Source organism: Strix uralensis, chromosome 7, assembly GCF_047716275.1.
Source record: "Strix uralensis isolate ZFMK-TIS-50842 chromosome 7, bStrUra1, whole genome shotgun sequence".
Taxonomy (NCBI): domain Eukaryota; kingdom Metazoa; phylum Chordata; class Aves; order Strigiformes; family Strigidae; genus Strix; species Strix uralensis.
This window is the reverse complement of record NC_133978.1, coordinates 21,621,072-21,647,996: the sequence shown is the minus strand read 5'-3', so window position 1 is coordinate 21,647,996 and position 26,925 is coordinate 21,621,072. Positions and strand designations below refer to the sequence as shown.

The following is a 26,925-nucleotide window of genomic DNA, read 5'->3' as shown; positions in this document are numbered from 1 at the left end:
CATACCTTAGTGCAGAGCCTCGCTTGTGCCCAAAGGCATGCTGTCTGATTTCCTTTCTCATCCATAACACATTGTAGGCTGTTTTCAGGAGGTCGCTATTTTGTGGAATCCCTTTAACTGTCTGATGCATTTGGCTTAACCTTCTTGCTTCCTGTATTTTCTAGATTGTTCTTCTGGAACTGATGCCATTAACAATACTTGATGCCCAATGGTAGACACTTGCTCTCCTGCATGCATACAAGCAGAGCAAGTGCATAAATGCAGAAGGATCAAATGTTTATCTTAATTTACCAGTGACTGCCTGCAATTCTGACTTTAAAACTAGATGCATTGTTTTTATGATAGTGACGTACTACTTTATCTTCAACTCTTAAGACTTCTGCTCTCTGTGAATTTAAATCATGTACTCAGAGGACTTCTTTGAGATCAATTCCTACTTTCACTGAAGCCCTTATTCTGAGACATCTGCTTCAGTCTCTTGTTTCTCAAGTTGGATTTACTTTATCAGGCACAGTAAATACTACAGCAAAAGCATCTAGCACTAATGAGGGTAAAGCAGAAGGAAAGGTTGGAAGGGATAAAGGAGAAACATCGTGTATTGATTTGCGCCATAGGTGGGCCTGGCAATGATTTATGTTAAGTGGGGGGTAAGTTGGGAGTAGCAGCTTGGAAAAGAATGTGGGAGCTATTTACAAATGGGTGTCTACAGTGAGAGCACTTGCACTTTATTTATAGGCATTACATCTGCTGCATATGCCTCGTACATGATTTGGACTGCTGCTTTACTCCTTTCTTCTGTGCTTAGAAGGGCTTCAAAGACATTCTGGGGGAAAGAGGAAAAACATGGTGAATTCTTCTATTTCTTTCCTGCATCCTTTTTTCTTCTCGGCCCTTCTCATTAATAACTTCTTTTAGCATTGCAGAGAGTGCTGTTCACAACCCAAGAACCCTGGGGGCTAAAAGCTGATGGAGTAGAAGAAGAAAAAGCTCCTGTCTTCAAGTGTTTCTTAAACTTTAATGTGAAAGCCCAGTAGAGAAAAGCTCTTGATAGAAACTTGCACCATGACATAGATCAAAACCTTTCCTCTCCCCCTGTCTTTCTAAACTGGTCCAGGGAAAGTCCTTCTCCCTGTTAAACTGTGTGGTCCTCAATTAACTGTCCGTAACAGACTGCAAATCCTGGTCTAGCCACTTCACGTTTGGGACGGCTTGGTCTGTAAGTGGTGGCTTTTTTAACTGAGTTTTGACTTGGTGTGTCTTCTTTAGCAAATTTGATAAACCACAGCTGCATTTTCTGGGAAGGGCAGAGCTGGAGGCCTAGTGTTACAGCACCCAGGACTTAGTGCTCTCTGTTGGAAGGGTCCCATACCAGCTGCGTGCATGTCAAAAACCACTGTTTTAATCAGGCCTGAAACCCAACAGCTAGAGTCAGGGTAAGTCTTTCATAATTTAAAACCTAAATGGAAAATAAAGTGGTTAATGTAATTAGCACCTCCTAATAAGCTAAGCTCGTTTTCTCTAGTATCTTGCCAGAAGACTCTGATCATCTGAGGGAAGCACTGCTCCTGGAGGCCAGCCTGACCGCCTTATGTTGAAGTTTGAGTGGAGCCAAGCACTGACCTTGAGTAAAGGTGCTGAGAGCAGTGCTCCTCTCCCTGCCGGTGGCAGGGGCTGCCCCAGGCCTGTGTCCTGGCTGAGGACAGTGGCGAGGACGGCACAGGCTGGGAGTCATCCCCCTCCTGCTCTACCTGGACCCAGCACTGCGCTGTTAGTAATTCCTGGGCGCCCCTGAGATTGAGTTTGAGGTATAAATGCCGGGTTTGCGTTTTCCCTGAGGAAAGGCCAATGGTGCGCACCCAGTGCTCGGGCCGGGGCGAGCGGCTGGAGCTGCCGCCCCCTCAGCCGTGCCCTTCCCCGCCTGCCCCATCACGCGCCGGCGGCGGGAGGCCGGCGGACCGCCATCAGCCCTCCCCTCGTCAGACTGCAAGTTCCAGGAGCCACCGCGGCCGCCCGGGCGGATGTGACGTCGCCGCCGTGAGCAGTGGGAACGCTGCATCCGGGTCCTTCCCCGCGCACGCTCCGCACCCGCCTCCTAACGACCACAACAAGCGAGAGCGGCGCGCCGCGGCCTCGGCGGACACCCGCCCCTGGCGGCGCCGGGAGCACCGCCCCTCGAGGGGGCTGATTGGGCGAGCTGCCTGAGAACGGGCGTCGCATTGGCCCATCGGAGGACGCCTGGCGGGGATGTCGTAAAGGCTAGGTAGGCGCGGAGGCTGCCGGGGAGCGAGTGGCGGCGGCGGCGCGGGCGGGTGCCGGGTCCTGTCCCTCTCCCGCGGCGGCGGTTGTCCCTCCCGCTCCGTGAGGCCCGCCGGGGCTGGCGAGCATCTGTGAGGCGCGGCGGGCGGGGCTGCGCGGGGTGGAGAGGAGCCGTGTCTCCCCCAGAGCGGGCCCGGCGGCGGCAGGTGAGATGAGACAAGACCCCGCCCTCCCTCCTCCTGTCGCGGACCGGCTCGGTGTTGGGGCCCTCGGGAGCGCGGCGCCCCCAGGGGCCTTGCGGCGGGACCGCCGACCGCGGCGGGGGAGAGAGGGGCAGTGCTCTAACCCCTTGTCTCTCCCAGCCCCGCCAGCGTGAAGTGCGTCCCTGGAGGGAAGGGGGGGAGGTGTTTCCCCCCCGAGGGTGTGCTGGGGGTACGGCTGGCATGGGTGGCGGGGGCCTGCGTCCCACCGGGGCTGTGAGGCCGCCCAGAGGCGCGGTGGCTGTGGGGGGCGGCGGGCAGCTGCGCTCGCTCCTTTGTTTGCGGGCGCTCCGCTCCGCTCTGCTGGCCTGGGCCGGGCTGCCGCCCCGGGGCGGGGGCTGGGCTGGGCCGGGCCGGCGGGAGAGCGGCGCTGCCGGGGGGGCAAAGCTGCCGCCACCTCCTCTGCCTTCCCCGAGCCCGGATGAGTCCCTGGTGTTATATCTTTCTGGAGTTTTTCCGGTCCTGACCCTGTTGAAGGCTCAGCCCTTGTCAGGAGGCTTTGGCCGTTAATATCGCGAGTTGTCATGGTGGTCGTGAAAGCAGAAATAATAGAGGTAGTAGGTAGGACCTGGAATGCCGACTGACCCTAAAACTATTTTTTGTGGTTATCTGTTGCACGACCTAGATAGTAATTTACTGCTTCTTAATAGCTGTTTTATTGTTCATTAAGAATAAATTGAAACTGTCTTTTAATAGCTATGCTCAGATGTGGTTAGAACTATACTTGTTTGTTTTATAGGTGAAAAATCCCAAACATGAGCAGCAATGCACCACACTTGTCCTCAAAGCTGATTTGGATAGAAGTGGAATGTAGTTTTCTGACAGATCTTCTTACAAGACAGTTTTAAATCCTTTGTAATGGCCAACAAGAAAGAACCTCCTTTTTTCAATGAAGATAATATGGGACCATTTCACTACAAGCTTCCTTTTTATGAAACTATGGAGCTCTTCATTGAAACGCTCACAGGAACGTGCTTTGAACTGCGAGTTTCCCCCTTTGAAACAGTTATTTCTGTGAAAGCTAAAATTCAAAGACTGGAAGGTACTATTCTCTCTTATTTCAGCATAAACTTTAGAGGAAGTCTTGTTTTACAAATTATAATTGCTAAAATCGAACCAGATAAATTACTTGTTCAATAACATGTATATAAGCTAGGCGTTTGGTTTACGGCTTCAGTTTAATTGGAATTGAGTTGCTTTTCTGTTCTTTCCTTTTCCTATGAGTTCATGGCTTAAGCTTCACTGGAATTTGTGTTTTTGCTGCTCTTTTCTTTTTTTGTATGTTATTATTGAGATAAATCTTAAAGTCTATGGTAAATCATTAATTGTTTTGATATTATATGGGATATAGTATTTTTGGTGTTGAAAGGATTGTCTGACAAAAGTTGTTTGTTAACTAGCAAGGTTGTAAACCTGAGCAGTGTGTCTATATTGCAACTGTCTGAGCATACTTTGAACTAGGTGCTATGGTTGTTGCTTCTTACCTTAGTCAGTTTATGTTTTGTTTATGATACTGCAGTCACAAGAGCAACTGCAGTGCAGGCAAATCCCAAAGGCAGTATGAAGTTACTGATTTGAATTTTGTTTAGGTGAGTGATCTTTTGCTGGTAGAGGTCTGGCTGAGCAGTGCTTTGTCTTAAAGTGATAAACTTGGCACATCTTGCAAAGTGAAAACCTCCTTTAAGCTATGAGGCCAGTTGTGGTGCTAATGCAAGGAGAAAAGATGTAAATTAGTCCTCTCTCACCTATTTCCCTCTACAATGAGAATGATCCTGCATGAAAGAATGTGATTTAGCTAATTGGAAGTCCTCTTTCTCACTTGGGAGGAGTTACAATTATGTAGTTGCACAAGCTGAGAGTATTGGAGTTGCTCATTTTAAGAAAAGGAATCCTCTCTTTCCCTGGTATACCTGTACATGCTTTTCATGCTTCTGTCTGTGTTGAACCCCCTCTCTGGGAGATGTAATATGATGCCTTACACTTGAATCTTAGATACTCTCCTCTTACGGAAATCTGCGCTAATGGATGGAAAAAAGTGTAGCTGGCACAAGTCTTAAAACACAGAAGCATTGCAACAATAGGGGTGACTTTTTGCTGGTAAGGTGACATGGTAGAAGCTCTACCATGCAGACAACTAGTTTACATCAGCGTAGCTACAGTAATGCAGCTATGTCGATGTGCTTTTGTTTCCTATGGACAGGGTCATAATTAATCACAAGTCAGAGAATGTGTTGAGATGCTTCTGGAGGCTAGAGGTGAAACAAGAAAAGGGTTTTTCTTCTCCATGACTGAATATAGGCATAGGAGAGATGCAAGCAGGTATGTGATACAATGCTAGCTAAGAGTGAATTAAAAGGGAGCATGGGCAGTGGAGTGCAGGAGAAGGCAGGATATCTGGACAGTATAGATGGAGTGAGGTTTAAAGGATGCATGAAGAGAGACCAGTGGGAGATGTGAAGAAGAGGAATTTGAATTTCTTGTAGTCCAAAATGGGACATTACAATAGACATATTGAATTATGCCTAGTTTATTATTGTAGGCTGGGTTTGCCTATCTTACAAAGGTAATTTCTTATTGGAAGAACAGCTCAGTAGTAGTTATAATATTGTTCAGAATTTTGTTCACATGTTGTAGTTCATAAGATAAAGTAATTAGTGGCTTAGGTGCCTGCAGTACATACTTAATTATTAATAAGTAAATTTCATTTAAAAATGAAGAGTTCACTGGTGCTTATCATTGAATTGTTAGAAATCATTTTAAATACCTTGATACTCCAGAACAGAGTTAAAATATCTGTAATGTCCTGATTAATATGATTTATAGGAGGCAGAGTGAAAACAGAATGATCAGCTATGCGTGAAGGGGACAGATACACAATGACAATTTTATGTTGCATTTGGGGTGGTTGTTGCATGTTAAAAAAAAAAATAACTTTTCAGTGACATATTTCCTATTATAGTGCACAAGTTGAAGCAATAAATCACCCAGGTGGAGCAAAAATCCTGAAGTAGTTTTTCTGTTGTAATTTAGCATGGGAAGCAGAAAGCTTACATCTGTTCCTGTTTCTGCTGCTGTTTTCCACTTTTTGTCGTTGTATTGTGTTAACTTTCATCGGGCCTGAAGCTGCGTGGCTGGCTGGAGAATGCCTCCTACACTGCTGGGAGGCTATATAGGGTCCCTAGTATGCGTGACTCATTTGGGTGTTGAGGATGATGGTATGTAAGCATACAAAAAGACAAGTTTTGGGAAAATGATCCGAGACCTGAGCTCTCCAAGAATTGTCAGAAGTTAACAAATTTGTTCACCAGTGCTTCTTAATTGTAAGAGGCTAATAATAAAACTAAATCAAGACAAACTGATCATTGTCAACAATTGGAGTATCAGTAGCTATAGACTGCACTGTAATAAGAAAGGACAATATGGATGGTATGTTAGGAATTTTGTATACTTCTGATACTGTTTGTCATTCTTGATGCCTGTTTAATGATCTGGTATGGAAAGGCTTTGCTTAGATAGCTGTAGTAGACATTGGTACCTTACTAAGAAAGAGCTCCAGATCTCTAGCTTTCTGTTTCCAGTTCAGTTTAGTCATTAAATAATATGTCTAAAAATTTATTAATGGGTTCTAATACATCTGACATTTCAGTGCAGGTCTACTGATAAATTGAAGAAAAGCAGATCTGATGCGTGTTTGGATCAGATCAAGGTATTTGTCCTCAAATAGGTTCCGTTTTTGGTATCCAAAAATAGATTTGTTACAATGTTGACTTTGGAGCCACCTAGGGTGAATTGCTCCTAGTCTCAGATTCACGAAATGAACCTTATAAAATGGTACACTGGATAAGAAATAGCTCCCTTTTTCTCTAGTGGTGGCGTAAAAGCTAGAATACACACAGCCAGCAGCACAGCATAGTGTTGCCAGTAGCACTACCTACTCCATTGGTTTTACTTGTTGAATATTTGTGTTTGAAAGCAGGATCACATGTTGATAGACATGGATAGGATGGTACCTGAGTTTCAAGATGACATGAAAGACTGAGCTTTAACACATGAATGGTACTTAAAAATAGCAGGATTTCATTGAAAGAGGAAATAGCATTTATGGGTTGATTTTTTATTTTTTTTTTTTTTTAAACTGAGAAAATATCTTCTTGCTTCCTCCATTGCACCAGTCTTTGTAGCTGCTGGGCTGGACAAAGTTTAGTATTCTTCATTTAGAAACACCAATTACTATACTGAATTTTACAGAAGGAACATTCAGATAGTGTATTCCTAGTATGATTAATTCCTTCATCTGTTAAAGACCCATAGATAATACCTCTAAACATGTTTGTTCAGTAAGATAGGATTGAATCTCAAGGGAGGAGGTGACATTTAGGATTTGGTGTTGGTATTATTATTAACTTGCAGGAAATAATATGCATTCTACAGTATGGAGTATTAAGGCCTTCATTTACGTAGCTAGCTTTAAAATCGGCAAAACCAACTCAGTCGTGGTTTGTTGTACATGTACTCCAACTGAATTTTATGATCTGTATATATGGAAACATCTACCTTTTATAGATTAAAATTTAGGTGCTCTTACTCCTGTATTATTGTAATGGGGAAAGACAACTAGCTTTCAGAGTACATCTTAATTTGGAATGCTTGTGTTCAGCAGAGAATGACAGATGCAACAATAACTTGTTGTATGTATGTGTACTCTCAATTCATCATGAGTTGTTATTTTTCTTTGGTCTTTTAGCTGCCATTATTTTGCTGCTTGTGTACAGTAGCTTCACCTTAAGTGAAAGGAACTGGATGAATATCAAGCAGACTTCTTTTGGATGTAATTTCTTTCAATATTCTGTGCATTCAGAGTATGGCATAATATTTGTACTACTTGTATTAAAGAAAATAGCTATGCTTCTGTCAGGACTGGAGTAAGTGGATTGCACAAGTGTAATGAGTTTTTAACAGAACCAATCTTGCTTCTCTTCTGTCTACTACTTTTCCTTTATGTCTACTGTTTGCTTTGTCATTTGCCTGTTTACTGTGCTGATAGGCACTAGAAATTCATTAAGCCTTTTTTAGGCTTCTGCCTTGTCTGAGTGGGGAAAACATTCCTGCAAATGCAAGCCTGTGCCCAGATCAGATGGTTAGAGCAGCTTCTGGAAGGTGTAAATAAGGTCACCTTTGTCAGGAATTTTGTGGGCCTGTATTCAGTTACTGGTGACTCGCTGTTGTTAGTCTCCTCTTTGTCAGTCTCTAGGATAAAGTGTAGGTCAATACTGATCACCATTTACACTAACTTTAGCTTACTATCATGCAAATGAAAGTCGGGGGGGGGGGGGGTTTGTCAGTTACAAAAACCATCCTGCTGCTCTAAGTTGTGAGTCTTTGCACCTCTCCTGTAGCGTAGCAAGTTTGTGGGGTAAAATAAGACTGTCAGCCCAGCCTTTCTGTAAGCAGGAACAAAAAGTAAATGTTTAAGAAACTCTCCAGAATTTCAACACTGATGAAAGATAAGTACACTGGTTGAACTTTGACTTTGAAGTGTTTGTTGTCTGTTTAAACATAGTAACCTTCTACCCACAACATAAAATTAAGTTTGTTCTGAAATCTACAGGGTTTTTTTTTTCTGGGTCAGACTTGACCACATCAGTTTCTCTGGTGAGCCTACTTAGCATGCCAGAAAGAAGAGTAAAGGAGTGAAGCTTAAGGGTGCATCTGATACGCTGATTCAGAGACGTACCTACTTCTCTCCTCTCCTCCCCCCATTTTAGTAGGTCAGATTGTCAGCACATCTGCAGCCATTTCAGTAGACAGTCTGCAGACTCTTCTGTCCTCTTATAGCATCACCTGGCTAGCCCACTTCCATTTGAGCTTATTGCTCTACTTTCCTCTCGGTACCGATTTAGAGCACACAAGTGATACAGTTACATGCTGCTTAGGGAGAGGGGATAGTGGATGGGTATCTCAGTTCTCATTATTGTTGCCAATCTTACATGCTGATCCCATGTGCAAATGTCTCCTCAAGAAAGCCTTATTGTGATCCAGAAAAGGGACAACTGACACATATTTTCCTGCACCTGAACCTATGAAGCACATACCATTTCCCCCATGTATAAATACAGAGTTCTGAAAAAGCAGCATAAAAGGGAATTAGTAATAAAGATGTGTCTGTTTCCCATCACAGCAAAGTATAGTCTTTTCATCTGTTCATTTAATCAAAAATACATTGTTATTGTTAAATGAACAAAACCATGTTTCACTGCAGTACTGCCAGTTGCAAGCCAGCCTTTTTAACACATACTCTCTCAGTTTATCAAAGTAATTGGAAATCGCTCCTTGGAGGCTGCTGAAACCATAACAAATGCAGACAGTAATGACTGTTGGTAATCAGAAGACTGCAAAACAACACAGAAAAGAACTTCACTGTAGATTCAATGGCTGTTGCCAGCTTGTTCTTTCTTTACTTACGCTGCAGACTTGAAACATAACCAATAACCAGTTATTAAATAGCTGGTAGCATAGTAGCAATTATGCTAGTCTAATGTATGAACATACCTCATAAATGTCTTGTGGACTCCAGAGGATACGAGATTCAAGTTAAATGCCATCCAAGTGAAGTAAATTTCTGTTGGTTGTTGATAAAAGAAGATCTAAATGTGAGCTGTGCTGAGAAAAGGCAATTGTCATCTTCTCTAAAACTTATATAACAGTGACGGTTCCTCCAAAGTGCACTGCCTCCTCTGCACGGGGATGGCCACTTAGCATGTCTCCTACTTGCCTGTTGAATCTGCTTGGACTTTCACCAGAATCTGGTTCCCTTTTCTTTCTTGCTGGTGATGGGCATTGGTAGTTTTGTGCCCTTCCTCCAGATAGGAAGGGGCTACTTAACTAACCTTTTGCCTCAGCTTGCTAAGCACACTTGCAACCCTTGTGAAGCTGAGATGTTTTTGGAAGCCACCTGAAAGGCTGAACTTTGTGTTCCTCTCTTGCCAGATGTCTTTACTGGGAAGTCTTACTGTGTAGCTTTGCTACTTGCATTTCCTTTTAAATATCTGAACATGCAATGAATAGAAGTATAAGATAAGGCTATTTTAATGTAACCTTTTGGAAAATCAATTAATATATTTTACTTCTTTGAGGAGTAGTGTTTAGAACTTTTTGAAAAAAGGGTAGTTCTTGACTTCTATAGATTTTCATTTTAATTACAATTTGTCAGGAATGCACAGTGAGATCTTAATCACCTGGATTTCACTAGACAAATTGAGCAACAGTACTACTTTTTGATGCTGAAGGGAAGATTTTTTTTTATTTCAAAGGAAAAAAACCCTATTGGTCTTCCTATTGGTCTTAATTTTTTTTTTTTTTTTGCAGTCTGATATGTCTCATCCTTTCATAACTGTCCTGTTCTTCCTACTGGCAGCATTCTAGTAAAAAAGTGTGAAGACCTCAGGTTGTACCAGCTTAAGCTTATTATCTTTAACGTGTATTGTATCTGTATCTAAATGAGTTGATTTTGCAGGCAAAAAGAAACGAAGTTAGTTTTTGTGTAGAATATGGATTTTTTAAGTAAGGAACAAATACTCAGTATGCTTACTTTCTTTTTAAGAACAAATACTTAGCCAAATCCATCCCAGAACTTGAGTTGAAAATGAGTATTAGTGGATATAAGTAATAAAATGTTCTGATGTCCTAAAAGAACACCCACAACAAAATAAAAGTATTTGTAGTACAAAGTTTGACTAATGGCCATGGTACTATATTGTACATGTGAACTTTTAGGTTCCAAACAAAGTAGGGATAAAAACACACTTACAGTTGTCACCACTGTATTAGAGCTGCCACCAGTTACCTTAATGCAACCTTGTCTTTACTGAGTAATACGAAATCAGTCTGTGATTAAATTATTAAGCAGTTCTGTAGTTAAAAGTTTTATCCTGTTTCTTCTCTCAGTAGGCTCAAAACTCTGAGATACGGATAACAGGAAAAAACCTCCCGTATCTCATGACTGGAAAAGAGCAAGTATTCAGTAAGCCTGAAGCAACTGAATACTACTGCAGACCCCTTTTTGAGTCAGAAGATTGAACTTGGTGTGTGAGCACAAGCTTGCTGAAAATCTTAGCTTTGTTCTTAATAACTATTTGTGAGGTTGGATGTCATGACTGGAGGCTACTCAAGTGTCTGTCCTTGTCCTGCTTCCTCTCTTTCCCCTGTGATGTATTTTCTCACCTCTCCTCACATTGTTCAAAAAGCAAAACTCCCCAAGAACCCTCCCACCATGCTCCAATTTTAATAGTCTTTTTGTTTGATTATTTTGTTCAGGTATTCCTGTCTCCCAGCAGCACTTAATTTGGAATAATACAGAACTGAAGGATGACTATTGTTTGAATGATTATAAGTAAGTATAGAATAAAATTGCAGTTAATGTTTCTGAATGATTGTTAGCATAAGCAGTAGAAAATGCTACAAAAATTTTATTTATTGTTATTTACAGCATTTCAGAAGGCTGCATTCTGAAGTTAGTTCTGGCTATGCGAGGTGGACCTATTAACACTAGAAGAGGTAGGTGTTAACTCATTTAAAAATAGTGGTTTTCATGCGACATCTTAAAATTGTAAATAGCTTCTCTTAGCTAAGCCTTTTAGATGAGCAGAGTTCAGTTCCAAATTAACTGGAGAAATACTTAACAAAAGTGGAGGGATTTTTTTCCATCTTTTCTTCCTTAGCATCCCAAGTGCACCATCCCTTTCATCTTGTTTACCCTTAGTTTAACAAGTATCTTTGCATAGAATCATCAAGTCTTAAAATCAGCACCTCTTCATCTGCAGAAAAAATGATACTGTAATCTCGTTATACATATAGTTTTAAAAATCTAGTTAGTAAATTAGGCAGTGGTTCAGTCTGATGATAAAACTTGTTTATGTGAATCAGCTATAGAGGAGTGAAAGTGGATAAATCCCCTTGATAATTTTTACTTGTAAAAGACTTATGTCTTCTAGGTTTGGAATTCCCATTGTAAACTGAGCTGAGCTCTCAAAGGTGATCAAAACAATAATAACAATTTTGGTTTATTCTGTTTTTTCTCTTTGTAGTTCCTGTGGAAGACCCTATCAGGGAAATGGCTGAATACATGGATCCCACTAGAGATGAGATCTGGGAGAAAGGGCCATCCAACAAACAAGTTACCTTTTTAGTATATCGTGAAGGAGATCAGTTGAATTTCTTTCGTGTGGTAGACCGGGGAGATGGCACTTTAACACCGTTATCTGAATCTTTGAGGTAAAGTTGGTTTTGATCTTTATATTATTCTTCGAAAGGGGAATGCTGTATAATTTTGATTAAGTCAACAAATAAACTTATCTGGAATATTGTAAGAATTGTGCCCTAAGGGCTACTAAAATTCTGTAACTGGGTGGCATACCAACACAGTAGTACTTTGTGGTTAGTGGTTATGCTGACAGTTGTCTAACACTGTGTGTGTGAATAAAGTGAGATAAAGCTGACCTTGTGCTTAAGGCAATTCTCAACATTCCAGCCCTTTCTAAAAGGGAACATTCATAGGAGAGTCAATTTGGCAATAAAGATATTAAAAACTTTTGTTAAGTACTTCCTCTTCCATCTTAAGGCATTTGTTCAGTTTTATAAACATTTCTCTGTTCACAGCATTAACTTTCTTTTTCGTATGGATATGACTTGACAAAATGATTAGTCAGGAGTAGTGGATTGGCAGTGCAAAATTAAGAGGCTTTTTCAGAGGAACTGGGCGTTTGGGGCTTGGGGGTATTTTTTTGTTTTGTTCTTTTTGGTGGGGTTTGTTTGTTTGCTTTTAAGTATACTGAAGTAATTACCATTAGAGCTAGCCTTTGGACATAATTAGGCCTCAGATTAGCTACTGTTGAGGTACCAAACTTGTCTCAATCACTGTCACAGAATCAAAGTACTGTTATCAGAAGAGCAAGTATGTCACTTAAGCTACTACATTGTAGTAAACAGATTAGTAGTCTTTTTCCTAAGGCTGTCAAAATTGATAATATCTATTAAAAATTTTTAAATTATGTGTTTATACTGCAGCTTTTGGGTAGGTTTTTTTTATCCCCTGAAGAACTTAATATTCATACAACTGTAAGGAAAGGAGTTCCTATTCTGGAGACTAGCTACATTTTCTCCAAGGCTAAGACTTGCACTGTTTAAAGTAACTATTGTTGTTCCTGATTGCAAAGTGAAAGGAAGAGCTTTGTACTGGGTTTATATTCAGTGTGATTCAGAGTGATACTGCTCTCATAAACTTTTACAGGAGATGTGTACTTAAAAACCACACGCTGAATGAAATACCAAGGTTGAATTTGCACATCATTACACAGAATAGACAGAGATAGTATTTGATATACTGTAGGGAAAAAGATACCAATATTTTAGGTCTGTGATCTTTTTAGCCCCTATGCCCTTTCTCAGTAAATAGCCACATACGGTATTGTGTGTAGATTTGAAATAAGTAAAAACCACCATCATCAGTAAGAACTGAGAATCTCGCTGATGTATTGGGCTAGATATACTTCTGGAAAGAAGAGCAGATAGGTGTAATTCATGTTCTCACTGATACCCTGCTTATTACCAAATTGTTTCCTTTTACCTTTTAACTCCAAAGAACATCCAAACCAATCCAGAGCTAGGACTGTAGATGCTATACTGTGAGCTGATGCAAGAAGTTGTCAGAAGGAGCTTGAACTTTCATTGTTGGGTATAATGGGCTCCCTGGTGTCTGCCTATGTGTTCAAATTCTTGTGTGTGATTTCCCCCCCCCCCCCCCCATTTAAAACTAGCATGGACAATTGTCTGAAACTCTTAGTACTTTTCAATTAGGTAATCCTAGTGTATAGGTTAAATAGTAATATACTTGAGATTGTCTAAATGTATCAAACCGGAGGAGTAAACTCTTTTGGCTCTGACGAGGCATCTTGGTAAGCCTTTCAAAGCACAGCAGCATGTATAAAAGTCAAATTATGCTTAAGAAATGTGCTGTCGCTGGTCCAATGATCCAATTAGGTTAGAAGCTACCTGAGTTGAAAACATTCAGTTTGAGTTGTTTCTCTTCCTCTGTGTTTTCTATGGTAGTTCATTTATTAGCTTTTCTAAGACAGACAGTAAATTTTTGGGGGGAGGGGGAATATCCTAGTTTTTGAATTTGTTATTATAGCCGGGTCCAACTTTGTGGGAAATGGGAAGAGTAGCGAATGGAGGAGAGAATGGAAACAAATCAGACCTTTTTATTTGATCATTATAGAGGAAGGCTGTGAATCACTCTGAATGCTAGTGTTTTCCACACTGACAAATGTGTTTATGTGTGTGGGTATACTGGTGACTGAGCATTTTGAGGCACTTGTTTACCAGCTTTTCTGACATTGCTTATGCGTGGAGTAGAATTCAGTGACTGCAATTTAGAAATGAGACATTGGTTTGGGTTTTGGTTTATAGTTCTCCAGATTATTGTGTTTTATCTGTGGTTAAGTTAATGGTTAAAACCTGACAAGGTGTAAATATGTATGATGATTATTGTCACTGGATTAAAAGAAAATTTTTGAAGTTGTGGTAGAGGACTGGCAGGCACTGGTGTCAAAACAGTTTCAGCAAGCTACTGATCACTTTTGAGGCACGCATTTTACAAGCAAATCTCAGGAATGTTGGCACCTATGGACAAAGTAAATTTGAAACTTACTCATTTGAAAATGAGCTAAAAGTATCATCAAGAACAAAGTTCCCTCTCCAACTTTTATAATTTTACAATCACATTAAAGCAAAAAATCCTTTTGTTACTGCCTTTTTTTAGTATTTTTGGCTCCTATTTAGTCAGAAAATGCAAGAAAAAGGATAAAAATTATTCTTGAATTAAAAAAAAAAAAAAACAAACCCAACAAAACAAACAAAAAACCAACCAATCATGTGAGACGTATCTCTTTTCTTTCTATCCTCACCTTGAAGGAAGGGAAGTTCAAAGAATTGTTTTGGGTTGGTGACTTAAGTCTTTGCAGAGTTAAAATTCTGAAATGGTTCTTTGTTGTTGAATCTTTACCAGGAGAGATATGTAATATGCGTGCTGACTGTCCTCATATAGAGCTGTTCAGTTTTCGGTAAGGAATGACTGGACTGTTTTGCTGACCCTTGCTTTGAATTTGCTGCTATCTTGCTCATAAAGATCTGTCTCCCAGCTGTGCTGCCTTCAGAATTTTGCTACATTTTAGGCAATGGATTTGGAGGGTCAGTGCACAAATACTGGCTCTTGACTAAGGGCAACAGAATATTTCCAAGAATCAGGTAAGATGCCACCTCTAATTAGTGAAATATCTTTTTTTTGGTACTGACTATACTTCCTTGGTATCTTTTGGAGAGTAGAAACTTCAGTTAAATCTGTTAAGACATTTGTATAAACACAGGGGAGTTACCCGATTGTCACGATTTCTAGATGCTGACAGCCTAATGGAACAATTAGAACACTCTTTAAAATGTACTATATACAGTGTTGAAAATGCATTGATTTGTAATGAATTGGACACTCCTAATGGTTGTTTCATTTCGGTGTCAAATATTGGATGTGAGTGATTAATGCTTCATTGCTTCATAGGAAAAACAAGTCAGATACTGACTTTAAAACATCAGGGTTTTGCGTTCTGTTAGAATACAGAATGGAAAAAGACAATGTGATGCTATAAATTACCAGTGACTACAAGTTAAAAAATTTTGTCTTGGGACTAGCAATTCTAATCTGTTCATTTTTTTTCCAAACATGAGACTCCTTGGAAACCTAAACTGATCTTTTTTTTTTTTTTTTTTTATTTTGAAAAGGAGAAATAGACTATCACATCCACACGGGTGACCCCTCCATTTCCATTTATGGTGAAAACACCCCTCAGGATGGATAGAAATTTGGACTTTCCTTCCATGCCAGTGTCTGGTTAATTGGAAAACTGATCAGCTTGTTGTCTGAGTCGCACAGTTAACAGCTTTGGCCATATCTTCAGGAGACATTTGTGGAACTGGATATTCCCTCTGTGGGGGAAAATATATAGTGAGTGTGAACCAACTGTACGTGGTATAACAAGTTCCCAGAAGTGTGGCTATGTTCTGATTTCAGCATCATCACTTTGCGTGAGCACCTTATAAGGTGCTAAAATAAATGAATTTGAAATGTCTTTGCATACAGTTTTGCATAATGCTTTGTCAACAGATCAACTACGGATATGACCTTCTAGGTGTGAGAATACTCTACGTTGAAAACATAATTAAATTACTTGATTGGGTGAACACAAACTTTCTTTTATTTTCAGTGGTGGTTCAGTTTATAATTTATATGCTGATGATGAAGATGAGACAGAGGCATCACCTTCTGGCCAACAGATTATTGAGAATTCAATTACTATGAATAAAATGAAACTGCTCAAGGCAAAGATGGAGAACATGAATCTGAGTAAAAAGGTGAAGTTGTGATTTCAGTTTTTCTATTGTAAAATGGCTTGCACTTTTCCTAGTGCTGGCTTTTCGAAAAAGCAGGTCAGATACTTTGCTGTCTTGGGAAGTAAAATTATCAAGGGTGAATGATTTCTTATCTGTTGTTTAAATAAATTATGTTGTATAAATGTTCTGCTGTGGGGCATTGGCTTTACTTGGATCTACCTGTCCACATTGAAAGAATTCACACTGGTCCTGGATTTATTTGTGTGGAGTGGTTTTTTTGGGTGTGTCATTATTTTGGGGTGTGGGGTTTTTTTTTTCTTACAATACTTTAAGTAGCATTGTTTCTAGTATTACTCTGGTAAAAATCAATGTTTCTCTTAAGTTAAACTTCATTAGAAATACTGTAACTGAAAAGCCTATAAAGTTAAATATGAGAATGAGATTACCTAGAAGATAAAACATTATGCTGGTGTTCATGTCTGTCTAGGTTAACTAGATGTATAATGAAGATACACTTTCTTTCATTGTTCGTTTTGCTTGAGAGACCCTAAGCTGCTCTTGATAATTTTGATGGCATTCTAGCTTCCCTTTTCTATTCTGCTGACATGTGGCCTATTTACTAAAAAGCCTTTTCTGCTTATAATCTTTGATTTTTATAATTCAGATGTTGGAGTGAAGTCTTGATGGGTAGTAACAGATGAGGGAGTAGAAAGAATGATTTGGTCCTTTCTGGCCTTACACTGTCTGAATTCCTGGGAATATGATCTCAGTCAGGTCTTTGAATGCAACCATAATTCAAATACTAATTGTTGTATGTGTTTTGGTTTGGTTTTTTTTTTTTTTAATAGCCTAAGAAAACTGTCAAGGTGAAACCTCGTCCTCCAATGGCTCCTCGACCATCTAGTGGCTCAGCAGCTGCTGCTCGTCACCGGTTCTTAAGAGTGCTTCCCCATATCGGACAGTCCTGTCTACCTCCTCCTGGGAATTCGTATCACTCAGAGTCTTCCCAGAATGCACTTTCAGCATTGGCTACTTTAGCCACTGCTGGTAGAACAATGCCATCCCCAACTAATGACTTTCTTAAGGAAGATGACACTTGGCAGAGCAGCTCTTGGTCTCAGTCAGTTAGTAGCATCAGGTTACCACCAAAAATATCTCGCGTCGAACTAGAAAATGCAAAACTACCTACAAATAGTATTCTGACTCCTGTTTCATCTCTGCCTGCAAATTCAGAGAAAGCATCTGAAAACGTGACCTCAACAAGTGAGGAGGATGCTGTTTTGTTTCCGAATCTAACAAATGTAGAACTATATGGAACAGAAGAAAAACTTCTACCTGAAACAGATGCTTTTGCTTTGTTAACAGAAGCAAGCACCACTGAACAGTGTAGTGAGATATATGACATAGGAAAGGTGAACCCAGAACTTGAACTGTCTGATGGAGATGAAGAATCTAAGTCTGTAGAGCAGCATAGAAAACCTATTAGCAAAGTGCTGAGCACTGCAGCAATGGGGGCTGGTCTTCTCAGTACTCGTGAATTAAGTACTCAAAAAAATCTGCTTTTGTCACCTCTTCGATATTCGGCACAAGTGGCACGTCACAGTTCTCTGAAACCACAAGCACAACCCAAATGTTTTGAGGCTGGTAACTTGAGATCTACAGCCTCCCCAAGCATGCTTCGATCGTTGGAAGTCCGTAGTATAGCAGACTCTTCTTTTTCTAGGACTACTAGGTTTCGTAGCATGAAAGTAGAGTCACTTGGCAAAAGATCTGATGTAATTTCTAAAGCAGAGGCTAGGGATATCACAGATGTGGCTAACAAGGCATCCAAAGAACCTGTGAGTTCTGTAAGTAACTTGGGATTTCTGGCTTCGCTGGCCCGAAGCGCAAATAGGGAAAGTCTACCGAGTTCCTGTGGGACGGGCAGGTTTCGGACTTCTGGTATTGCACTACCTACAAACCTGCAGCATTTTCAGGAAGAAAGCTTTAGGAAAACTGCTCCTCCAAGTGAAGCTGCTGAATATATTCTAGTGAGTACTGATGCTTCCAAGGAAATTGAAGTTTTCCTGTCTTCTCTGGTACTGGCATTATGAAAACTGTACTTTTCATGTGTCTTTTCAGGGAAGGCAGATGGGGAGGGGGAGGTGTACTTAAATCCCTGATGGTCTTAAACTTTTTTCCAGTTCCCTGTTGGTATCTTAGCTGCCTGTTTATCTAAACGGGTCCTAGAAGTAATTTTTCATAAAAATTAAAGTGGTTGTTCAGTTCACAACTAAAATTTATTAGTTATTGTAATGATAGAATTATGAATGTCTGTGTTTGAAGTGTCATCTGACTTCTGCTGCTGCTCACTAATTGTCAGTTATTCCAAAGTTTGTCCTGTGAGTGGCACCATATGTGCCTCGCTTCAGATCTTTTATGTACTTTGTTGTTTTGGTGTGTTGTGAAGTATGGGGAGACTATTAGTCATTTTGAGTAAGGCTTTATGTTGCAGAATTTAATTTTGTGTACAGAAGTCGTCTTGGACTCTTTGTAGGTACGTTGATTGATTTCAAATAAGCTTATACCAGACTGCCTAACTTTTAATGTAATTTCCATCGGCTAGTAATTTCTTTGTGGAAATTTTTTTTTAGTCTGCGCATGGACTTGGAATGAATGGAAGTATTGCAGCTGTAGGGAAAAGAGTAGGTAAGTAATGTGACTTAAATAATAATTGAAAGTGACTCTTTAATCTTTCCCAGTATGTCACATATATAGAGGACAAGAATCGTTTATCTTTGTAAGGCATATAGCTTTCAAAGTCCTTGCTGTATTATACTTCTATAGCATGGTATAACTTTTAATATTTTAAGCAATTCTTTAACACACAGATGTCATCCAGATCTTAAGTAGACATAACAGAGTCTTTCCTAGCTTTTTTTTAATCATGAATCCTGCATGTCATCTGTAGACATAAACATGACTTTCTGCTTTGAAGTTTCCAAAAGATCAGTTCTGTGAGTACTTCTGAGTGTGCTAAAATGAGAGCCAAATTTATCGGTAGCATTGTCTTTAGGACTGCAGCCTGAGACAGAAGGATTTGGCAAAAGAAAAGTGGGGAGGAAGCAATAAGGGCTGAAGATTACTGATACAGTGCAGATTTTTCTCTTATTTCTTGTGGTGGGCATCATTCTTTCTACCCTACTCTTGGTAACTGTGAAGTGCTTAATGCTTGATATCTACTGAAAATGGATGTGTTGTGCCTAAGTATTAATTTCTTCTGTGATTAATTCTCTTGGGAGGAATGGAATTGTCTAGCTTGGTACTTCTAAAACTCTTAAGACAGTGAGCTAAAGATTCTCAGCACAATTACTTCAATTCTTCACATTTTTGACTTAACAGTTTGCAGGTTTTCTTTTATTTCTGTGTGACCTTAGGAAAAGAGGCAGGCATGTATTCCAGGATTTTAAGATCTAGGTATAGAGAATGAACTAGAAGATAGAACTTCAAATAGCTGCAACAGAAGAAAAATGGTGTAATTGTAATATTTTGGGATTGTGCCTTTGTTTCACAACCAGAGTTGCAGCTTTGAATTGGCACTCAGTTAATAAACAGGTCTGTCCTTACCTACTCCATGTGAAAGAGTTGATATCCTAATAGCCGTATCTGCATGATGGGGAAGCCTACTGTCATCTGTGTCATTTTGGATAGAACTATGAAGATGACACTCCTCTGGTGTATTTTATGTCAGACAAAAGTGTATTTTCCAAAAGGTTTTAGACATGAGAAAGACAAAGTTGGTGTCGTCATGTGCAGGCTCTTGAGAGAGGGGTGGCTGGTAATGATCTGTTCTATAACCAGCAAAAGGACAGATTCAGTTTACATGCAATTGCTGTAGGGACTGTAAATGTGAGGACAGGTATATTGTTTATTCTGTTTAAGTATGGCCCACAAGGGAGGCTGTCTTTAAGCTCTGTCTTTTTCACAAACTGGGCTAACTGATGTTTCTGAAATAGTATGCTTTTAGATGATGAAGTTGATAGCATGGACAAACATCGCCTGGAACTTTTGATGCTAGATAGTAATGGGATAGCACTGGTCGGTAGCGATGACTACAATTTGTAGTGACTGCCTGGTGTTACTATTGAATGTAGCCTGCTGTATCTCAGCTGAGAAATGACTGTTGGGATTATACATGTGCTGAACAAAAAATACTCCTGAACTCATGAGGTCACTTTTTGGGAGCATCCTGACAATATAGCGGTAGAAGCGCTGAAAGAATGGTTGAGAGGATGCATTGCTCACTTTCACTGTCCTAGCATGTGATAAATATGCATAAGCACATTATGGACAAAGAGTTTACTTCTACAGAGGGAAGGAAGATGCCTTTTCTTCACATGCTCTCCAGTTAGTAAAGCAACAGCCAAGAATTACAGGGCAAAACATCAAAGTAAAGTAAATTTTTAAGTACAGAAAGTTTACTAACATCTGCGAAGTGCCATATGAAACCATATAGCTAAACAGAGGGCTGTAGTCTAATAATGTATTTCTCTTGAAATTATGGAGTACCAGCAAGATATTTAAATGTTGCAGTATTTATTTGGCAAACTTGAGTTATTAGCTACTGAATGTACTAGATGCTAGGTACTTGAATGCCCAGTTGATTCTTTGGAAAGGCATTGTGTACAGTGCTTTCCCAATCACCTTACCTGTTTTCATTTTGCATTTGGGATGACCATGATTTCTTCTGTAACTTCTTGCTTATGTGAACTTTTAACAGGTGTTAAAAATAACAGGTTGAAGTCCCACATTGTGCTGCCTCTTCCAAAGGTGTTTGTAGGCTTGAAGTGTGTTTTCTGGTTTGGCGTCTGGGTTTGTTTCCTCTCTGTTTAGGCTTTGGGGCTCCCACCTTGAGGGATCCTAAGAAATGCAAAATGAATCTGAGTTTCAGAAGATAACATTTAACTAGTTTGTGATCAGGAATAAGTAACAATAAAATGTCTTTGCTGTCTTTCTACCTTTGAAAGCAGGTGAAGCAACCCATCTTCCACCTGTGAATGGCTCAATTCAAGCAAAAAAGAAAATTACAAAGCATTGCTTTCTTTGTGGGAAGAAAACTGGATTGGCAACCAGCTATGAGTGCAGGTAGGCTGAGCAAATAACCAGCTGTTGTTTAAAATTGATAGCTGGGTAAACCAAAAGGTTTTCTGTGCTGCATGGTATTCCTTAAGCATAGCAAAACAAAAGACAACCTTCAAAAAAGTTGCAATTCTCAATTCAGCAAAACTCCAGGAATTAAAATTCAGGAATGTTGTGCCTGTTCTGCTGTTGAGGTATATGTTCTTCCAAGAAAATCAAGAAATGCAAGGTATCGGAATGCAAGGTATCAGGAAATGAAGAACATGATTGCAAAAAGAGAACAATGACATTTTTGACTGGTGTGGGGAGAACTTTCTACAGATTTATGTTCTCCAAAGTTTCTCGACAATAATTATATCATTAACAACATGAGGAAAAACTGGGTTTGTTACAATTTTTCAGAAAATCTCCCTCAGATTTGGCCCTATTGCAACACATCTGCACAGTTTGTGAATTTATACATATTTGACAGCTTTTTGCTTTTATGCATGTTCTGTTTCTTGTGAGACTTCAGTCACCTTTGAGCACCTAGAGCTTCTCAAAAGCAGAACACAGGTGCTGGTCTTCCAAATCATGTTTTGCAGACAACACGATGAGGCCTGGAACTTAGTGGTGATCACTGGAAACTTTAAAAAAAGAACTTAAAAAAACCTGCGTTCTCTGTTCATCTTGGTTCTCAAAGTATTGTTTATGACGAGACATTCTTTTCTCAGTATCTTTTCCCATGAGCTAGTCAAGGTTGGGAACTGCTGCACTGTGAGGCCTACATTTGAAGCTGATCTTGGTTCATGCCAATCAACTGCAAAAAGAACAAGACTTCTGCCATTGGGGAATTGTGTTGAAGAGTTTAGGGTGAGGAACTGCCTCCTTACTGACTCCTTACTGACTCTTCAGTCTTTGATTCTGAAACAGTTTTGGACACTGCACACTTTTCTGCTGAACAAGTAGCTGCAAGCTCTTCTAGAAGTAAGCAGCTTGCTTAAGGTTAAAAATGAAGCACAGAAAAGGGGGAAATTGCGCATATCCAGGAATAGCATTTGTTTTAGTTTCAAAAGGAACAATGATATGACCTTTTACTAGAAAGGAACATGAACCAAATAGAGAATACAGTCGTATGAGAACCAGTGATTATGGGACCAAGAACCAAAGAAAAGCAAATTTATTACCTGGCACACAAAGCTTCAGGAACAACTGCAGAGTTTATTACAAATCCAGGTAGATAAATAGAGGATTATAGTCTAATAGTGAGACAGTAAGTTGGACAAGTAATGCTTAATCCATTTCAAGAGAATTCTGATTTTGAATGATGTCATTGTTTCACTGTCAAAAAGCAACTTTATCAAATAATCAGGCAGCAGGACACTAATATCAGTCTCCACTTAAAGCACTTGTCTAGATCAGATACAACATCCAGAGAATGCTTTTCTCCTGTTAGGACTCTTAGCTGCTGAGCTGTCCAGAGAATGCTTTTCTCCTGTTAGGAATCTTAGCTGCGGAGCTGTCAAGTTTGAAGGCAAAAATCATAATCTTAACTTGCTGAAATTGCAACTGATACTGGAAAGATGTACCCTTATCCAGTCATATAGGAAGTCATGTTCCCTATAGTTAGTCTGTCTGGTGTCTTTACAGCTGACTGGATCTGTATTTATTAATCTCAAATAACTAATTTGAGTTTATGCCAGGCAGAAGTTGTGCTGAACTAAACCATCTATTTTGGTGGCCTGAATGATGATGTGGTTTTGAATTGAAATGCATTATGTGGATTTCACCTGGTGCCATTACTTTAGTTCCGTGGTTTTGTCCTCTGAATTCTACTAAACGATGTTGTGTGAGGTCTTTAAAAAGAAATAAAATAAATCAAAGCCCATCATTCTTAATTTATAAGTGTGTTTGACCCTTGCTAGCTGGTTCCAGGAGTACTGATCTTGGTTAACTTCCCAGCTGAAGAGACTGTTGGGTCAAAACTGCAACATCCAGTTACAAAAATGTCACTTTGATTACCCTTCCAGTTAATGTTATCAGTCAAGGATGATTAGAATCCAAACAGTTATGTCAAATAAACAAGACATGATTAAGCCAAAGGGCTCCCAGCATGTCAGAGAGTTAAAAGCTTCTAAAAGCTTGTAACTTCTAATATTCTTGATTCTTCAGATGTGGAAACAACTTCTGTGCGACACACCGCTATGCAGAGACTCACACCTGCACCTACGACTATAAGAGTGCAGGGCGAAGGTATTTGCAGGAGACCAATCCCGTCGTTAGTGCACCAAAGCTTCCCAAAATCTAACATGGTTGTGCTGCATGTGGCTATTTTGCCATTGAAGAATTGTATTACATGGAGAGAAGCACTTGCTTAAACTGCATTTTTTTGCCATGCTCCATATTTAAAGATTTGCCAAGTAACAAAAGCACACGAGGATGCATCCTATTGAAGAATAATGTGAACACTACTGCAGTTAAAACTTTTCTTCTTTAGTGAATGAAAAGTTAAAGATTAGTTTTTAAAAACTTAAACTATGATTTAACTGTTACTGCACGTCTTGTGTTGTGTTTTATATTTGGAAAAGCTATTTCACTAGACAAGTCTTTAAAAGATGCACTTTACTAACTTTATTTACTGTATAACCAGACTTGAGGGTGTGTTGTAATGAGGGTGTCATGTAATGTCTTCTGTACTCTTGTGGGTTTTTTTTTTTTGTCCATTGCGTGGTATCTTCTAAGTTATTTCACTAGAAAGATCCTCCTCCTTCCCCTTTCTTCAGACAGCATATTTTGAGATTTTTAAGGGGGTAGTGTGTTCTGCCCCTCTGTTCCATTCAGATTGGTATTCATACACCATGTATCCATTCTGAAAATTACATATCATGTAAATCACATTTTCTTAAAATAATACTGTTTATATGACAAGTTTGGTTTTAAATAGAAAATTCCCCCTTTGTTGCCATTAAATATAAGGAACAACTTATTTTAACTTTTTTTGTAATCCTAGATTTTTTTAAGACTTCACAACTTGGTTTGTTAAGATGTTGAATGCTGTTACTGGAAGAAATTCTAATAAATATTAAATTTTATTCTGATTTATGCTCTTATAAATGCACAAAATAACTTTTCCTATCTTACAGCATGCTCCTAAATTAAAAGTTGGGCTTGGGGGGGGAAGATATTTATTATTTTTTTTCCAAAAGCAGTGGCTCATATCTGTTCCTACTGTAGTCGGTGGGATAATTCCCACCAACTTTATTAGGAATAGGATGACTGACACTGTGTGCTTTAAATAAACCTCCTGAAGTCTTACAGATGTACTAGCAAAGGCAAAATGCCTGTTAAACAAATGGCATGTATTAACTTGCAGCCTTTTTCCTCTCCAGCTGATACTGTACAAAGGCAGATCAGTAGTTGCATGAGATACCTCTAATGAGCATGCAGTTACTTCAGAAAGTGATGTCAGAGGAATATAGCTACTGAAAGCCTTTCCTCTTTCATTCCGTTAGCGTGTCTGAAATCTTTTTATAAGCTTATGTTGCTTGAGGTGTTCTAGTATGAACAGATTAATAAAAAAACCACCAAAACAAAAGAAACCCCTCCACATTGCATCTAGACAATTGAATGTCGTGGTCCCTTTCTTGCCAGAGTCCTCAGCTGCTTAGTTGGTTGTGGTATTAAAATGATCTGTGCTGCATTCCAGTCAAACAGTAGCAGCTAGTAAGCATGACAGTCAAAAGCTGGGCCAAAACAAGAAAAGGGATTGCTGAAAGGGAGAGAAGTAACTTGAAGAATTCTCATCCTTGGAGGAAATCCATTTTATGTAGTCCACCTGCAACTTCTTAAACCTTCTGGAGTTTTCAGAGTGATGATCTTGGTGGGCGGGGGGGTGGAAATTTAAAATCATTCTTCTGGGCAGTGATAAGGTAAAAAGGTAGTTCTGTGTGTGTGTGACCTCTAGGCTCATTTTTACTAAACAGTTGCACCTAGTATGAAGAACATGTCATTACTGAGCAGTGCTAGGTACAGTGAATATGCCTGTAGTTTTTATTTCATTTCTAGCATGGCATGATATTTGATGCCGAAGGAAAAGAATAAGGAACAGGGCAAAGATACTAGTGTTTTCCCAACAATTACCAATTTGTGGCTCAGCAACTTTCTTAAGACAGAGGTATTGTAGGTATAGTAGAGACTTGGTAAGAAGTGGAATTAAGATAATATCAGCTGTTTTCACTTAATCGGATTTTGCATAAGTATAATTGTCAGGAAATTATTTTGCAGTGCATTAGAATGGCCATACTCAAATTTTAGTAAGACTACATAACTGAGATGTGTGGCAGGAAGTCTTGAGTCAAATCTTGATTGTGACTCTCCCTTTCTGCATATGCATAATGAAGTGCTCAACAATACTTTTCAGAAATGCGATGTAGTAATAATCTAACTTCTACATGTGTAGCTTCTCATAATTTTTATTATACCTCATTTTGGTTATGCCTAATACAGACATTTCTTGTGCAGAACTCTCCTGGTTTTGTTCTCATCTCCAGTACTGTGTTACAGGCACTCTTATTTTCAATGAGTAGTACAGCCCTAATAGCACTTAAATTTGTAATTAACTTAGTTGCTAATTTATATGCTGTCAGGTTTTACCAAATCCTATGTTAGACTGTGCTATGGATTAATAACTGTTTACTGTGTAAACTTACCTAAATGGTTTGGTTTTCTGAGTATTAGTCAGTGCACTGTGGTGCTATGCATCTGCTATAGACAAATGTTTAGCTTTTGTGTATTTGTTCATGTAATTAGATTGTATCATAAAGCATTTACATAATGAAAGTTTAACAGTGGCTTTGGTGTGTGCTTCTCTACCTCCCTGTGAAATATTTTTTGCATGCTTCTTTTACGCTTGGGGACCTTTGAGACATAAATCAGGCTGGTCTCTTGTTGAATGACCTCCAGGATTCTTGTGTCAAATTGATAAGCACAACAGAGGTGTCAGAAAATGTTTTTGGATCTTCAACAAAATATTTCTTTTCTCTGAAATCTCTAGAAGGCCATAGTGATAAAAATCTGCCTGCTTACAATTCCCATCTCTATTCAGTTTGCAGTCTCCTGGGATGCAATTGCACTGGCACCTTCTGCTAACAATCTTCAGTTGTAGACAAGGCTAGAATTCTTAATGCTTTATATTACAAAAATTAAGTCTTTCTAGCTTTTTTACCTATCATGAATTAGACACCTTGGTTTCTTTTCAAGTAGTTCCAACTCTCATCATGGGGCACCATCTTCTGGGTATAAATTGTGGGTTTGGAGCTGCTTGTGCCTGTAAGGAGTTGCTTCCACCTTTGCCTTTTGTGTTGGGTCATGTTTTTCCAATTTTTATGTAAATCAGGTTAATCTTGACATTTATTTGATACTTTTTCTGGTGCCTATGTTAGCACTGAGCCACAGTTGCTCATGTGAGGACATTTATGTAACTAAGAAAGCCATGTAACTAAGGGACAGTTCTGTGAGCTGGTGCTGCTTCTGATTGCTGTAGTTCTTACCCTGATTTTAGTTTGGGGTAGTTTTGCAATGTTTGTAATGGTTGGACTGTTGGGTGGAAAACAATGAAAAAAGATGATATCTTTCCTGTAGTTATTGTCCTGTTTAAAGGACAATAGACCAAGTTATTGTCTAAAAAAATCAGATGTGCTCAATGGAAAGATGAACTTAGGCTGTTTCTTGTGAAGCTCGTGCTTGGAGCCATTGGGATATTGTGGACAGTAACTCTTGGTTTTTAGTATGTAGAACTGTAATTCACTTTCTTAGCAGAAGTTTGCCAGAACAGCCTTCTGTTCTCTTTAGCTGGTTTCAATTCCTAGTTCATATT

General features: G+C 39.5%; 1 protein-coding gene across 3 annotated transcripts; it reads left to right on the top strand.

Moving 5' to 3' along the window:
- Nucleotides 1-1,000: 1,000 nt before the first annotated feature.
- Nucleotides 1,001-25,895, top strand: ZFAND4 (zinc finger AN1-type containing 4). 3 transcript variants are annotated; one of them, XM_074874834.1, is made up of 11 exons: nt 1,001-1,433; nt 1,523-2,260; nt 3,256-3,558; nt 10,830-10,905; nt 11,002-11,069; nt 11,600-11,786; nt 15,827-15,974; nt 16,802-17,983; nt 18,587-18,641; nt 20,960-21,077; nt 23,223-25,895. In XM_074874834.1, the coding sequence occupies exons 3-11, from the start codon at nt 3,375-3,377 to the stop codon at nt 23,356-23,358; spliced, it is 2,154 nt and encodes a 717-aa protein (XP_074730935.1). In that variant the 5' UTR covers nt 1,001-1,433; nt 1,523-2,260; nt 3,256-3,374; the 3' UTR covers nt 23,359-25,895. The 3 variants fall into 3 exon arrangements, with proteins under 3 accessions (XP_074730935.1, XP_074730936.1, XP_074730934.1); XM_074874835.1 differs by lacking the exons at nt 1,001-1,433; nt 1,523-2,260 and adding an exon at nt 2,270-2,462 and having other exon boundaries at nt 20,963-21,077; XM_074874833.1 differs by lacking the exons at nt 1,001-1,433; nt 1,523-2,260 and adding an exon at nt 2,270-2,462.
- Nucleotides 25,896-26,925: the final 1,030 nt, after the last annotated feature.

What these genes read in the sequence shown, in the direction of transcription:
- ZFAND4 (XM_074874834.1), top strand. Translation starts at nt 3,375, where the DNA reads ATGGCCAACAAGAAAGAACCTCCTTTTTTCAATGAAGATAATATGGGA. An exon ending in TAAAATTCAAAGACTGGAAG is followed by an intron (nt 3,559 to 10,829) that starts GTACTATTCTCT and finishes TATTTTGTTCAG; the next exon opens with GTATTCCTGTCTCCCAGCAG. An exon ending in AGCTGTAGGGAAAAGAGTAG is followed by an intron (nt 18,642 to 20,959) that starts GTAAGTAATGTG and finishes TACCTTTGAAAG; the next exon opens with CAGGTGAAGCAACCCATCTT.